The 15,114-nt window shown below is 42.6% G+C and overlaps 2 protein-coding genes across 4 annotated transcripts; both read right to left on the minus strand.

Moving 5' to 3' along the window:
• Positions 1 to 111: 111 nt before the first annotated feature.
• LOC132257043 (transcription factor E2F1) lies at positions 112 to 12,668 on the minus strand. Of its 3 annotated transcripts, none has more exons than XM_059753776.1 (7): positions 10,497 to 11,100; positions 5,703 to 6,467; positions 5,509 to 5,612; positions 4,962 to 5,400; positions 4,054 to 4,246; positions 3,544 to 3,888; positions 112 to 1,921 (listed from the first exon to the last, which is right to left on the minus strand). In XM_059753776.1, exons 2-7 carry the CDS (start codon positions 6,033 to 6,035, stop codon positions 1,815 to 1,817), a joined length of 1,521 nt encoding a protein of 506 aa, XP_059609759.1. In that variant the 5' UTR covers positions 6,036 to 6,467; positions 10,497 to 11,100; the 3' UTR covers positions 112 to 1,814. The 3 variants fall into 3 exon arrangements, 2 of the variants coding, with proteins under 2 accessions (XP_059609759.1, XP_059609844.1); XM_059753861.1 differs by lacking the exon at positions 10,497 to 11,100 and adding an exon at positions 9,764 to 9,882; XR_009468246.1 differs by lacking the exons at positions 112 to 1,921; positions 3,544 to 3,888; positions 4,054 to 4,246; positions 4,962 to 5,400; positions 5,509 to 5,612 and adding exons at positions 12,385 to 12,409; positions 12,498 to 12,668 and having other exon boundaries at positions 6,128 to 6,467; positions 10,497 to 12,324.
• Positions 12,669 to 12,822: 154 nt separating this feature from the next.
• Positions 12,823 to 13,933, minus strand: LOC132256238 (uncharacterized). Its single transcript, XM_059752535.1, has 3 exons — positions 13,361 to 13,933; positions 13,014 to 13,095; positions 12,823 to 12,936 (listed from the first exon to the last, which is right to left on the minus strand). The coding sequence occupies exons 1-3, from the start codon at positions 13,875 to 13,877 to the stop codon at positions 12,867 to 12,869; spliced, it is 669 nt and encodes a 222-aa protein (XP_059608518.1). The 5' UTR covers positions 13,878 to 13,933; the 3' UTR covers positions 12,823 to 12,866.
• Between the last annotated feature and the right edge of the window lie 1,181 nt (positions 13,934 to 15,114).

The raw sequence follows: 15,114 nt of genomic DNA on the forward strand, positions 1-15,114 counted from the left end.
AAAACACCAACTGCTCGTGGAAACTCCTTTTTATTTTCTCTCACCCTCAATTACTATTTTCCTCACTTTGCAAATTACAATATTCTTGGAAAATAAGTATACGCGGTAGAATCCATTGTCAGAATAAAAATACTAATTTATTATTTTTAAAGAAAAAAAATATTAACAATAAATTGCAACTTTTGCTTCTTTCAATACTCACTCAGTTCTTTTTTTCCCATTTTCTCTCATTTCCTCACTCACGCTATCGTGAGTTTGTCCTACAATTCATAAAACTTCGTTCTTTACATTTTTTTTCTCTTTACTACTTTGTATACAGAAAGAAATAAAAACGCTCTCCTCGTGGGCGGGAAAACTCAGCGCAAAAACAAACATCAATAGAACAGATAATAAAACATAATTTCACTGAAAATGCAGTCATCGTATGCAAAGTGTTAAAATTAATTTTGACATTTCTTTCCATTCTTTTCATCCAAAGAGAAATTCAGCAATTTTTACCCGTTTTCAGTGCCCTAATCATTCATTTAGTACAAAAGTCTGTGTGTTTTTCCTTACTTGTGCAAATTACATATTCAACGAAAAAGAATCGTGCAATCTTGTTCACACAAAGAAATACATTTTTCTTTAGAATAATCTTTCAGGTAATTTTGGACATGTTTCTATGCAAAATCACCCTTGACTCTTCCACTCAAATTGTGTGAATCAAGAGACTTTTTCTTGTTCATCATATCATCTCTATCCTTTGTTCCGGTTCTTCTTCCAGTAAATAGACCAACAATCTTGACATTTAAACAAATTTCGAAATCTAAAGTCCAATTGGCATGCCCACCTGCACACGCTTTTCTAGTGCAATTAGATCTGCAATTACAGTGAGTCTACATCATTCTTCACCTCACGCCTATCCTGCTCTTCATCATCTACAAATTACAATCGAAAATTTGATGTCATCTTTGCCATTCTCTGTATTTTGTGTTATTTTTTGTAACAGTTACCTCTCTCTCTCTCTCTTCCTCATCCACGCACTCTCTCTTTAGTAGTACAAAATATGAGTTTGCCTCTAATTTATACATTTTACAATTAGATACATTATTTATTATACAATGCCTATGGTGGAGTTCTATCCGCCGTTTTCAAAAACAATTCGTCTGTGCTGTTTTATTCTCCTGCTCTCCTAAAGACCATTATACTCTCATATCTCATCCAGTAACTATACATAACTATTTGTTTTTTTTGTGTATGTTTTCACTCTTCCTCGTTTTCTCCTTACACTCTCTCTCTCTCTCTCTGTACTTTTCTCCTCTTTCTGCATCTTCTCTAAATTTAATTGTCTAGTTATGATCACTTATAAGTTATTTACTTTGTACATATACAAAATATTCTTTCAATAGTTTCCTCTTTCTCACTCCTCATTATTCTTCTTCGCATCCTTCTTTATCTACAGCGGAAGTTACTAATTTGTATTATCTTCCATTCATTTAAGAACTTATACTCTTAAATAAACCTAGAGACAAGTTTCATGTATTTCTAATTGATAATTCTTGTTTTTTATCATCTCTCCTCTCTCTCTCTCTCGCTCGCTAAAGTAAGGGTAGATTTTCTTTTCCTCTTCCTTCGCTTGCTCTCTGAGCTTTGCGCTCTCTTCAACCCCCTTTGTCACATGCCGCTGTGCTCTCTTTTCTCACTCTCACTCTCTCTCTCTCTCTCTCACATTCAGGACGATGATTCAACAAAATTGGTTTTTCCTATGCATGGCAAAAAGTGCTTCCCGCCGCCTCGTCGCATTGACTCCACCACGAGCGCTCCTTCACCACCTCCTACATCATATCATCAAAGAGATCGGATAATCCTTCCGTCTGTCCCAGGGAGAAATTGTAGTCGGTATCCAGGGGAGGTGGTTCGATGCACAGGAATGACTCAAATTCTATATTGTGAAGGAAATAGAGGAGCATTAGCACTTCACAGTCTGCACATTATTGCCACCGAATCAGGGACATCTCTTCGTCCCCCCACGACACCGCCATTGTCATCTCATTTGAATATATTGAAAAACACAGTCGCCACTCGAATGTAATGCGAAGGATTTTCAGCAGTATTTGCGATAAGAAGGGGCACATTTAGAAAATTGCTTCTAAAGTCCCCATTTCAATTACTCTCCGCATTTTCCCAACTCCATTTCTCAAAATATCACAGCTTAACACCGTGTCACGATGGAGTTTTCTATTACTAGCAAATTTTTCACAATATCATCTATTTGGAATGTTTCACTCCATGAAATTCTTTTCTTTATTGCATTTTTGCTTTGAAAATGCTCTGAAAATTTCATCAAAATATTCTATAGCAAAAAATGTACATATGACATTCCCATTAAATTTATAGTGGAACCGGCTAAAATTAAATTGTTTGTCTGCTCTCCACACACAAAACAACTGCTCTCTTCCTCCTCAAACACTTCGAGTAACGACCATACAAGCATTCATATTAAATATCACTGTTTCATATATTGTTTTTTACTTTCAGGTGTAAAATGCGTGGCGTCTGAATTCATGATGAACATATTTGTGATGGTGACAGAAAGAGACATGAAAGCGGTTAGAGACATTTAATCCACACCAGAGCTGAATCTCATGGTGCTACAAAATTGCAAACGGACATGCAGACCCACGAGCCTTCAGCGCAGGTGTGAATTTTCCCCATGACAATTTCCTCCTTTCGTCTCACTCACAAGATAAGAGGGAAACACACAAAAAGAATGAGAAGCCCATTGGTAAATTGCACACACGCACACACAAAAAACTCTTATTTCCCTCTCATATAGCGTCAATATTTGCCCCAAAAGGCCACTCAATGAGAAGATAAAACTATTAACAAATGTGATTAGTACTGGCGTGAGAAGCTTAATGATGAAACAGAAGCATTTTCTTGTTTTTTTTTTCTTTTCTTTTCCTTTAAAGAGACACACAGCAGCAACACTCTCTTGGCCGTTGATCTTCCTCCAAACACACACGATATAATGCAAGATTAGAATGTCAATGTATGATGAGGAAGGTATTAAACGATATAGTTAATGTACTTTTCGTGCACACACTGTTGCCTTCATGAGAGAAATCGTTCAGCAAGAACTCAGACTGTGATGCGATGTCAAAAACACGCTGGTCACAGCCAGAGTCCTTGACAAACAACTCCCAAACGATCAATCTCTCTCGCTCTCTCTTCTCTTCTCCTGTGGTCAATCTATCTCTATCTCTGCCTTCCAGAAGCACCCTCACACGCGGACCATCATCCAGACTGTAAATCCTTCAGCATTCACAGAAATATGTATACTTTGCAAATATCAATTACTGTTTTTAGTCAGCGCACAAACAGAGGATGATAAACCCCATGATGATTATCTGCGATATGCATTGTATGGAATATCGGCACACAAAATGTGGAAAGCATATTAAACAGTAATGGAATATTCACAAAGCACTTTTGTCAAGATGGAATATGGGAAAATATATATGTAGATAGTAAGCATCATCAATAGGCACCAATTCAACTCACCATTGACTTGAGACAGGTGGTTAGGACTTAAATCATATTCATTGAACAGCGTCCATTGTCTCTCATCTGGACTGGATGACAACTTCCCGTCGCTCTTCAGCGTCGACTTCTCCTTCTTGGGACTCTCCGTGGACACTCTGTCCTCCCTCTTGATCTCCCCACGGCCAAGCACCGATGTATTGCCTTTAGTGCCCATCATCGATGATGCCTCCTGCTGTGTCACCACAGGTCGAGTGACACTCATGCCAAAGTCCTCGATGCCATCGAAAATCTTCTTCTTGCTGTCCACTCCATCCCCCTCGAGCAGCGGATTAAGGTTCCTCTGGGCCGAACTCACGCCGTACACTGTGTGCGCGCAAAAAGAGAGCCACATAAAAATTACCACTAAAACACTCCAAAGCCTCGCCACTCACTCTCTCCAAACACACACGAAAGTCATCTCGTGGTGATGAAGAGGCGGCAAACGAAGCTATATAAATGCAGGAGATTGAGATTCAGTAGCGCACTTACAGGATTTTCGCTTTGGACTCATGAATTTATTATATGAGCCAGAAGCAAACATTGGCTTAATGTCCTTCAACAATTGCTCTGTGGTTGAGTACTGGGACGAGTTGTCCGTCGAACTCGCGTCTGGACACAAGAATACATCTATTTCACCCTTCTCCGACTTCAACATTATCTCCAAACCACCATTTTCCGGTATCTGCAAGCAAGCACACACACACACATAATCATTACAAATTTATGATATAGAAGAGACCATCTCAAAAGCCTGTCCAAGTTAAATCTCCCATCAGAAGATTTATCAATCAATATTCATACCGTGTTACAAGCAATTCATTGAAAAAGTCAATTTGGTAATGCAATAAAAATTAAATTATCAACCATTTTATGGTAGTTTCATTGCAAATTCGCTTCAAATCCTGTGATGTGGAAAATCTCTTTACACCACATACGCGAGCTACATGTATATATACACCACCCAATCAGACACAAGCTCACTAAGCTATAAATTTCTACAAAATACATTATATGTATATGTACATATAGTGTGAATTTTGTAAGTTTTCCAGTCATTAAACCATGATGTCAGCACTTCTTCCAGCATAATTTATGCTGCCACGAAAATGAACGTTCAGAACTGGAATAATATATCGTCAAATTTGTGATTCAATAGAAAATTTAAATTTAAGTGAGTCAGTGAAAAAATTTCCGTTTGACTGATTACCAAGTCGGAGTAGAATATTATAAGAGTGCCGCAATATTATTGCTTCTTACAATTTTGCACTCTAGATATGCAAATAATCGTGCAATTGGTTTGTCTGCGTTGCGATTCTTCATTGTGAATTTCATTCAATATATCACAACACATTGACAAATCAATACACAAGGAAAAACGAAAAACAACAAATACACACCACTAATTTGGCATCCTGTGGTCCTTTGATAACTATAACAGATTGATCTTTGAACATGTCTATCGAGGCGAGATCCTGTCGTGTTATATATCCATATCGATTCGTCTCGAATTGCGTATTGAACTCATCACGCATTTGAGCAATTAGAAAGTCCAGCCGATTCTCCTTCTGCTCCAGATAGTCACTCTCCCTCTTCACATCCTTTGTCAACTCCGTGAGTGTTGTGCCACACTTCCATTGGATGTTGTTCTTTGACTTCTTCTCCAATATCCCAATGCCTTCGAGAACATTGGTTATGTCGTAAATTCGACGCTTTTGCACATTCAACTTGGCCGATGCGACATTCAGATCCACAACACCATCCGCCGATGTTTGCAGCAACTCCATAAATTTCCTCGTGAGCAGCCCCAGTGAAGTATCATATCGACACACCGGTGAACTGCAAAGGAGGATGAAGAAAACCATGTGTCATTATCGCGGTTACAGTGGGGTGGCGAGAAGGGCATCCAGAAGAAGAAAAAAAAATCATCGAGTTCTCTCTACTAACCATGCGCCCTCCGAGTATCGCTTCTTCGAATCCACCAATTTATCTGTTTTCGCCTGTTTCGACGGTGGACCCGGCGCCGATGTTGTATGGCGGCGCTTCGTTTGCTGCAAAAACACAACAAAAACCCATCATCGGTAAAGAGCGCACATCTTCACATTGTCATCTCACAAAACTAGCGCTAACAGCTTACTCACCCTGTAGTAATTCGTGATATATTGATCTGCCTTGCCACGCATAAACTGCGGCGGCTGAAGGGTGGATCCGTAGCCATGGTCCAGCAGATGCGAACGGATCCTCAGCTGGTTGCCCGTGTTTAGTGTCTTGACAGACTTTGTACTGCCGGCGCATGGTGAGGCAGAATTGGATGTTGCTGAAATGGCGGTGGGAATAACAGACGATGATGATGATATGGCAACACTCTTCTCAATATTCATGTCTAGCTGATCGTCACCATCCTCATTTGGTCGATATTCACTGAATATACCGCCAGTCTGATTTGTATTGGGGTGCGTCATATATTTGGGCATTTTTCCTCTCTCTCCACGTCACTTAGCTTCTGTGGGGCTCACGCTCCTTCACACACACACTCTCTCTCTCTCTCTCTCTTCCGTCTCCTCTCTTCTCTTGCCAGCAGAAAGCACACCCTCGCGCGCTCGTCTACCCACACCCCCGTTGTGGTCACACTGTGGCTCCTCAACACCCCATCCAAAAGGAGATAGACCTACGCCAATTTTCAGCGAAGGAGCAGCTATTCACCGGCACTCTGTGTCCTCTTCTTCCCCAAAATGGCGGTCCGCGCCCGCAGAACGCAATTGACGAAGAAAATACCTCTCTAGCGCACAACAGAGATGATGATCACTCAATTGCATTACATGTGCTTCTTGTGCTCTCGACTCCGTTGCTCCACTCTCTTTCAGCTTGTTTTGTCTCCACAGAGAATCAACCACCAGTCAGCATTCCTGAAAAGTATACAAGAACAGACAGAGGAGATGTATCAAAATTCTATATTACACACATTTTTATTCCACGAGAAAAATACAAAAAACAACAAGAGGAAAAAATGCTAATGATTGCCTCTGTTTTTGCCCACCTCGCGCGCCTCTCCAGCCCAACCAAGCCGCGCGTATAGCATTACCCATCTTGCGTTGTTTTGCCAAGAGAGGAAGAGAGAGAGAGAGGAAAGAAGATATACATACAACTCTCATGTACTCAATAATACCGCGTGCATTGGATCGAGTCAATCGGGGGGCGAAACAGAGCGGCAGCGACAAGGAAAAGCCCGCGACACCCGGGTGAGAGTGAAATGCATGCACACAACACACCACCGAAAAAGAGACTTCATATATCTACATATTGAAAAATTTTATTCACAACCACACATCGTACCTATATGGATAAAAATTCCCTCCACACACTCTCTCTCTCTCTCCATGCCCAAAACGGTTGAGGCAAAATGCTCCTCGCGCGCGTCTGAGTATGGTTAAGAGCGAGAGAGATTCCGAATGAAGGCAGCAATTATGAAACCGGATGAGCAACCCTCACCGTTCCTCACAGCGACTGTTGCTGTTCGCTCTTCAGCACTGCACATTTATTCCCCCTTTGTCCCGAAAAAAAGCTACACATAAAATGCACTCATCTGCTCTCTCTCTCTCTTTTGCTTATTCAACCACATAAGAGTTGAAGGAAGAAGAAAATAGAGAGGAAAAAAAAACAACCCAGGAGAAACGCATACAAAATCATCCATACCCATTTTCATCAGTAGCAATAATATATTACATTACCAACCCAAAGGCTTTTGATAAACTCACTGCTCAACGCCAGCAGTGGAAAAAGGGCGCCATTTGTCTCACACTGGCATTTTTCCGAGACCGAAAGGGCCAACGCAGTCTCCCCTACCCAAGCCAAAATGCCACACATTTCACACAATCATGATGCAATGCAAAGAGGGAAGTTCCCGAGGGCAATACCTTGTCAATATCATAGCCATTCTTTCGCGACTCACTGCCATGGATCAATGGATGTTGCGAACATTTCTGCACAATGTCCAAAATCCGGTGAAAACCATCGCGCTGCTGCTTTCCTCATTTCCTTCACTCATTGAGAGTGAAGCGCGTTCATTTTCCGCAACCCCTCCATTCGACACGACTCTGCGTCACTCACAACATCAAACGCCCACCCTCCATTTCACCCCGCGCACACCGCGCAAGGAAAACGGTTAGGCAACACACCAACTGTTGTTAAAGAGCACGCCAAGGAGGATATTACAAAAAAGACACCAAAATTACACCAGTTAAAATGGTAATTTTACAGCATTTCGCTGAAGAAACTCCTCGAATGGCGTAACGACAGTATATTCAAACATTCGCACCGCACGAGAGTTTGGACGATATCGAAAGAGGGATGAAACTGAAACAACAAATTTCAGCTTCACCCTCAGCGCGGCTCAGCACATCCCTTCATTTGGCCACCCATATAGCCTTCTCTGTCCCTCACCAATCTCACCCTTCGCGCACTCATGAGATTATAGGCCTCTCGGCAGCAATCTAACGAGGGAGACAATGGAATATGGTTTGTGCCATAGAGAAAGAAGCTGCTCTGTGGGCCTCCTGATGCAAAACTCACACGAAAGCAGGAAGAGAGGACAGGCAAGAAGAGCATAAAGAAGTGCGTTTAGAAATTTTTCAGCTCAAGCAACGCGCTCATGTCGAGTCATCGACCTCATGTTGGGTCTCAAAGCCTTTTGTCACCACAACTAGTCCTGTCCTAACTGATTGTCGTGTTCAAGAGGACAATCGCAAAAAATCGCTCAATTTCTAGTGCAATTTCCCGTTCCCCCTCTGCCCTGAACTCTGTTTCTCTAGTCAGTAGAGGAATAGAAGTTACTATGGAGTGAAATTCAACCTGGAAATTACAAATATATACCCAGAATCTTATCAAAACTTCTCCTGATATCGCGTTTTTTATGGAAACCACAAAGCTTTGCAATGGAACTCTACTCAGAAATATTCACAAACACTGAATAATATCCTTTGAATCCCAATTCGAAAAGGAAGCTTTCCAATAAGAATTTCCTACCGCCAAAAATTTCAACATCTTCCCATCCTCAGCGCATCATTTCCCTGCATTCCTGGCCTTTTTGCGCCCTCTCGTGTGTCTCTCCTTCCCAAAATGCTGTAGTCGACTTTTTTCCGTCTTCCAGGCCTCTGAGATGCTCTTCTTATGGGCTCTCCTTACCCCAAATATCATGTGAAATTCAATCTCATACACTTGAGCTACCCATTTAAAATGAGAAAAATTCCTCTTTTCCACTCTCTTTTGCTCTCTCTCTCTCTCTCTGTCGCTCTTGTCGTATCTCCACCACACACCACACCAAAATCTACAAAAGAGTAGTCCCAACATCTCTACACAGAGTCACAGAGAGGCACAATATATTGGACAACACCGGCTCATTCTCTTGTCTTTTTTATCCACCGTATTTCAATGAACTAGACACGAAAGACTGGATTTCTACGCGAAGGATCGATCGAGCACCTCATGAAGAGAGAAGTTCAATAAATACATGGGTCATCTCTTGTGTTTTCTTCTTGGGCCTCCTCTCAATACACAAATGCTTTGGGGTAAAGAAGAAAAAAGGGAACCAGTTTGATCAACACTGTGTGTCTGGGATGTTTGCGCTCTCCGCACTTCACAGACAATATAATCACAACTCAATTGGGCACCCAAAAAGATCTGAGAATTTGACCAAAGAGCCGCCCTTAAATCCACATTTCACTTCCCCCCTTTTTGCCCTTCTTCCCTAAAAGCGAAAGAAAAGCATTTTGCCAAATTAATCACCTGAGTTTCCGCCTCAAACTCCTCAACTCATCAGTTCACCCTCAGAATCTTCACTTTCATTTTCCCCAGAAAACCACTTGGCATTCAGTGTTACAGAATTGCCCAATACAGCATTAAAATGAAAATTGTATTTGCGCATTTGTGTATAAAATGGCGACTTTGTCTGGAAGGCGAGCATATAGCCAGAAAGAGGTTACAGAGCGGCAGAATGTTTAGCTCTTTTCCTCCTCCCCGGCCAAACCTCAGCCGGCGGACCAAGAGAGATAGACAATGTTGCACACTGAGCCCTACATCTTGCCGGCAAACTTGCCGGAAGCCACGATAGAGGCTTTTCCGGAGTGAAGCAGCTCGACGAGGGGGTTCCCGGGTGGAAAAACGTGCATAACGAGGGGCGCTGACTTGAAGAGTCACACAAACTCACCCGAGATGTCAATTGGCATGCATTCTCCACGCGCCCCGGAAGAGTTCTTGGCCAACACTCCTCCTGCCCCCCACCTCTTGTGAGACTCAAACACCCGCCAAATACCCACGATTTCCGCGAAAAATAAGGCCCACCGCGAGGGCGAAGCGAGTCACTGTGAAAATTGGATCGATGGGAGTTTGAGGTTATTTGCCAGAGAGTTCGAGACTGACGCACCGAAAGCTTCCGGACACTTTGTTGTCACTTTTGCTCACCCATTTGGCGCGACTGGCAAGAAGGTGGATGTGATGGCCCCGCGAGAGCAAGAGATAGAGCGGCCTCTTGGGCCAGAAACAATACCAACTGAGCACACTTTATCCATTTTTCCTCCTCACACTCGCTTCTGCTGCTGCGACCCTTCCGGGACGAGAGGCGCACACGCACTCTCACGCACAGCTCGGGCCGTCCCGGAGCCATTCGGCCGGGCGCGGGTGGTCGTCACCTTGAAAGAGGGCGGAAGTCATGGGGCGCTGCCGGGCTCCGCAGAGCCTCATGCTCTCCCCCCATGGAAATGCGGACAAGCCACGAACACCACCACAGGCTGAAGCGCACACGGCCAAGCCACACGCACCGTTCGTCATGGCCGCGTCCGTCGCAGCGCCGCGTCAGTGCGTAGCAAATTCCGGAGAAGCCCTGCGCCGCCGTGGGCGGAGAAAAAAGCCCATCCCGAGGTGCTGGGAAAAACACTACTCACATGCAGGTGATCCTATCTGCGGCTCCTCATGTGGCTACCAGGCATTCCCACGACGCAGTGACACCGGGAGTCCGGGGCCGCCCGTGGAAGCTCGTTTAGCGCTGCGCCCCCTGTTGCACTCCAGCCACCACCATCGGCAGCACCGCAGCGCACTCCTGACCACGTTCACCGGCAAGACGCCACGGAAGATGCCCGGAAATGGGGCGATCGGGGACTGTGAAAAATTTTTCGCGGCGACTGAGAAAAATGTCTGCCGCTTCGGAAAGCGCCCTACTCCGACTTCTCTCTCGTTCTCTCGGACGCGACGATGTGTGTGTGTGTGTGTGACTGCGTAGAGAGAGGCCCAGCTATGGCCGCAATTTGATCGCGTCGCTTCGATTTTCAGCCCGATTTACGCGTGCAAATCCACCCCGAATTCACGATATAACAGCATCAATTAAAAATACGACTTCCGGCCAGTGAGGGGACACCACTTTCAGGGAGGATTTCGCCGGAGATGCTCACGTAATGTCACCTCGAATTTCACGCCCCAAAGTTAACTTGCACCCAGTTGCGCGCAAATGTACACCTCTCAAAATCGACGACACAATGGCAAATTCTCAAGCCGTGCGCGGTACTAGAGTGCCGAAAGAGGGCGGGACTAGATTTCGACGACACATTTTCGGAATTTGCCTGAATTTCCCAATATTTCACTCAGCCTCCGTGGCTCTTCTCCTCTATGTGGGGAGCTGTTGCTCCAATTATCGGTGCAATCAATCGCGAGAATGCAATAAAATAGCCATCAAATGAGCTTACCGACAATATTGATGTTGCACAATTTCGAAGAAACACTCAAAGTTTCGATAGTCGTTTTGGCGCCAAAATTCTTTTTTGTTCACTCAGCTCAAAACCGAAAAAAATGTTTTCTTTTCCAATTTTATTACTTCACCAAATACATGGAATTCAGTGTTGTCGAAGGAAAATTTGTTGAATAAATCTACACACCAGCGATATCCTTTGTAATGTGTAGTCCCAGATAGAAGACCCTCAGTGAATTCCTCAAAATCCACCCCTCGAAAATCAAAAAATCAGAAAGGAACTCAATGCATCGAAATTTATGAGACAAACGTGTCCCTTCACGAAGGGTAGATTAAAAGGGAGTTCACACAAAAAGTTGCCAGCTCGAGCATTTTCCTCTGCATCCCTCATTCGGGGTTTTTTGTGCAATATCGGGTCTTTTGAGTCCTGTTCAATGTATTGGTGCTTTCTTTTATTCCAGCCGAAATTTATAGGATGTGTGGCTGACCCAATTTGAATTCGTCACTCTGCTCTTTGAGATGCAGCATCAATGGGAGCAAATTCAATGGGTGACGCCCTGAGAGGCAATTTAACAGAACCCGTTTTAAAGTAGCACAATTGGAAAAATTAAAGGCACGGTAAAATGGTGACAAAACCACTCTAAATGTCGATAATTACAAAGACTTCGTAGAAATCTTTGGTGGGGTCTTGATTAATCTGCATGGCGGAGTAGGTTATTGCCTTCACTTCGGTGCCCTGAGGGTGACGCTGCAGATCGAATGGCTCTCCATAGCAGAGGCACTCGACGGAGAAGGTATCCAAGTCAAACTTGGTGAACTCCAACTTCCGGGCGATGAGAAAGGGCTCAGCGCAGAAGAGAAAGAGCAATTCGTCCAAGAAGCGAAAGAGCAACCCCTCAAGATCATCCGCCTGGGCCTCAATCTTGAAGCAATTCTCCACAGAGACCTTCTCCAGATCCGTCATGTATCCATTCATAGCAATGCCGCACTGCTCGAAAGCCTCTTTCAGCGAAGCGCCCCATGCGTGGAGTCTGCCAAAGAGAGATCAATTAATAAGGGAATTTTAATCTTCCCCATATTCTTCGACTCACTGTACATCAGCCGTGTGGTCAAGATCTGCAAATAAACAGAATTACAAGGATTTCTTAAAAAATTACTCATCGCCAAATGTGCATTCTAACCTAGGAAATTGTGAAATACTTACATTCATATTTCTTCTCAGCAAACTCAATGTCACTCTTATTGAAGTTCACCTCCATTCTATATGCAATACTGTTAATCAACAGAGAGTCAAAAATATCACAAAAAATGCACTAAAATAGAGTAAAACACCCTGAAATTATACGAAATGCCTTATTTCGCAATGTTTACACATGCTTTTGACACTTCAATGTGTTCGAAAATTCTCTCCGAATCCCAGTTGCCCGTAGCGCCTCTAGCAACAGGAACCAACACTTGCCCCATTTGAAGAATAACGATGCGACGATTCAGTTGAAAGGATGTTGAAATTTTGGTAAAAAATGTATAATCTCCTAGTTTATTCACAAAAACAATCACATCGCTGAGAAGATGGTTAATCTTTAATGAACCTGTCCAGTGGAAAATGTCTGAAAGACTCGTTGAAGATGTCAGTAAATGCAGTGCTGCAGAAAATATTCACGATAAGAAAAACACACGGATTATGAAAAATGCAAGAGTGAATAAATTGTGCATGATTTACCTAACCAAATCGTTTATGAGCGGCTTGATGAATGGAAATCCCGTTTGCCACATCGAGTTGATCACAACATCAGCGATATTTTCTAAGAAGAGACAATTTTTTCATAACTTAAATATGTAATTAGATCTGTAATCGTTATATCTGAGATTATACTTGACGATTTCCCAATTTCGACACGTGAAAATTTGTGAATTTACATAAAATTAATGTTTGAGAACGCAGACTGACACTCCATTGAAACTTGTATGATTAATAATTTTTGAAAGCAAGGTGATTTAACTGGTCAGCGTGTGGACTTGAGAAATCTCTCAAATTAAAATCATGTTAAGACTAATTGAATTCATTACCTAAAACCCTCCTTCCGCCGAAGAAGTTGGAGATGTGCATGGACATGTCGCCGATCTTATCAATTTCCACTCTGACTTTGAGGAGTCCTCCGGGACCGCCGATCCTCGTGACGCTGGTGGTTTGACTATAGTTGTACAGGGTTAGATTCCACACTCCCTTTGTATTGGCTGGATTCCCTAAAGCCTGAGCCTTAAACATATACTCGCCATCGAGGCTTTTCTCTGGGAAAAACTGTGAGTAGACGATCCTGTTGTTCTTCGCGTCAGTTCTGTATTTGGTCACTTCTGAGTTTGTCCAGCCGTGTTCCGAGACATTGGTCAGGATGAGACGGAAGCCACCAAGGCCTCTAGCGTCGCCTCTTCTCTGCTCAACGTACGGCGATCGGTGGGGATCAAAAGGCGCCACATTGTATTCAGGAATTCCAACACTAAACAGTGGCCGGAGATCATTGAAGGCTCGCTGAATGCATTCATCAAAGTCCGGAGAAGACTTCCGACAATCGCTGAATATGTCCATCACGGCGTCTGCCTGCCCGAAAACTGCTCCCAAGCACTGAATGGCCACTATTAACAGTCCAAAGATCACCTTCATGGTGTCTGAAAAAGTAATTATTGAAAGTGTCTCAATCACAGAGGCTATAAAGTAATTTGACTAAGAAATGCAATAAATATGAGACAGAATTGAGTCATATTGGAGCACCGAAGAGAGAAAATGTAGGTGATGGCGTGCATAAAGTTTGACCGATCTTTTTTTGGGCAATCATGGCTAAAGTATTAACACACTCAACATCCCACAATTCAGTGATAAACTGAATTTATGTCTTTTCACATTTCATATTTGAAGATGAATGTGAAGAGACAGTTTTCGATGAAAATCGATAAATGCGCGTGCCAGATAAAATGCATCTAAATGCAAATGAAATAATGCGAAATATATTCAAATTTATAAATGAGTCCAAAACATGTTGTACAGTCTCCACATAAATCACATCAGCTGATGAAATGCGTGAAGAATTTGGAAGAAATTTCTTCAATCCAATGATGCAACATCAATTCAATGTCACTCACTCGCAGACACACTTCTTTGGCTTTCCCATTGACAATCTTTTTGCACCATGTTTTCACGAGCGAATAAATTGTGATCCAAAACTGATAGTTGACGTTACGCAACATGTGTTTGTGTGTTAGATGTTTCATAGCCGGCCGCAAGAGATTCTGCGACCACCGCGAACGAGTTCCACAAGAAGCGGAAAGTGAAAATGGAACCAAATAACTCGGCGTTCGCCATAAACAAGATCGCAAGAAAAGTGTAAGTGCATATTCAGCTGATATTGCGCAATTTGTGTATCTAATATCTTAATTGGCAAGAGATGTTACGAGAGGGAAAGGTCAGAAATCGTAATTGAATTTCTTTCAAGATAAAGTTTCACAGCAGTGATCTTGAATATAAAAAAGAAAAAAAAGTTTTCCTCTCTTCAAGATCACAATTTTGAGAGTGTATCTTTGATTGGTGCCAATTTTACGCCATTGATTTCGACAAAACACACACACAATTGACCACAGAAAAAAACAACAAATTACAAAATTATTTTTGACTAAAGAAAAAACATAAAAAAAAATCCACTGATTTCATGACTTGTTTCATGATGAAAGTGAATGCAGAAGAGTCATTTACACAAGGTGATAAGTATAAACAGAAGAGGTTATTTAACTAAGCAAAAAACATCTTTAAATCGGAAAATCTGTGAGGAAAA

The sequence above is a fragment of the Phlebotomus argentipes genome, unplaced genomic scaffold (genome assembly GCF_947086385.1).
Source record: "Phlebotomus argentipes unplaced genomic scaffold, Phlebotomus argentipes genome assembly contig_6, whole genome shotgun sequence".
Classification (NCBI taxonomy): domain Eukaryota; kingdom Metazoa; phylum Arthropoda; class Insecta; order Diptera; family Psychodidae; genus Phlebotomus; species Phlebotomus argentipes.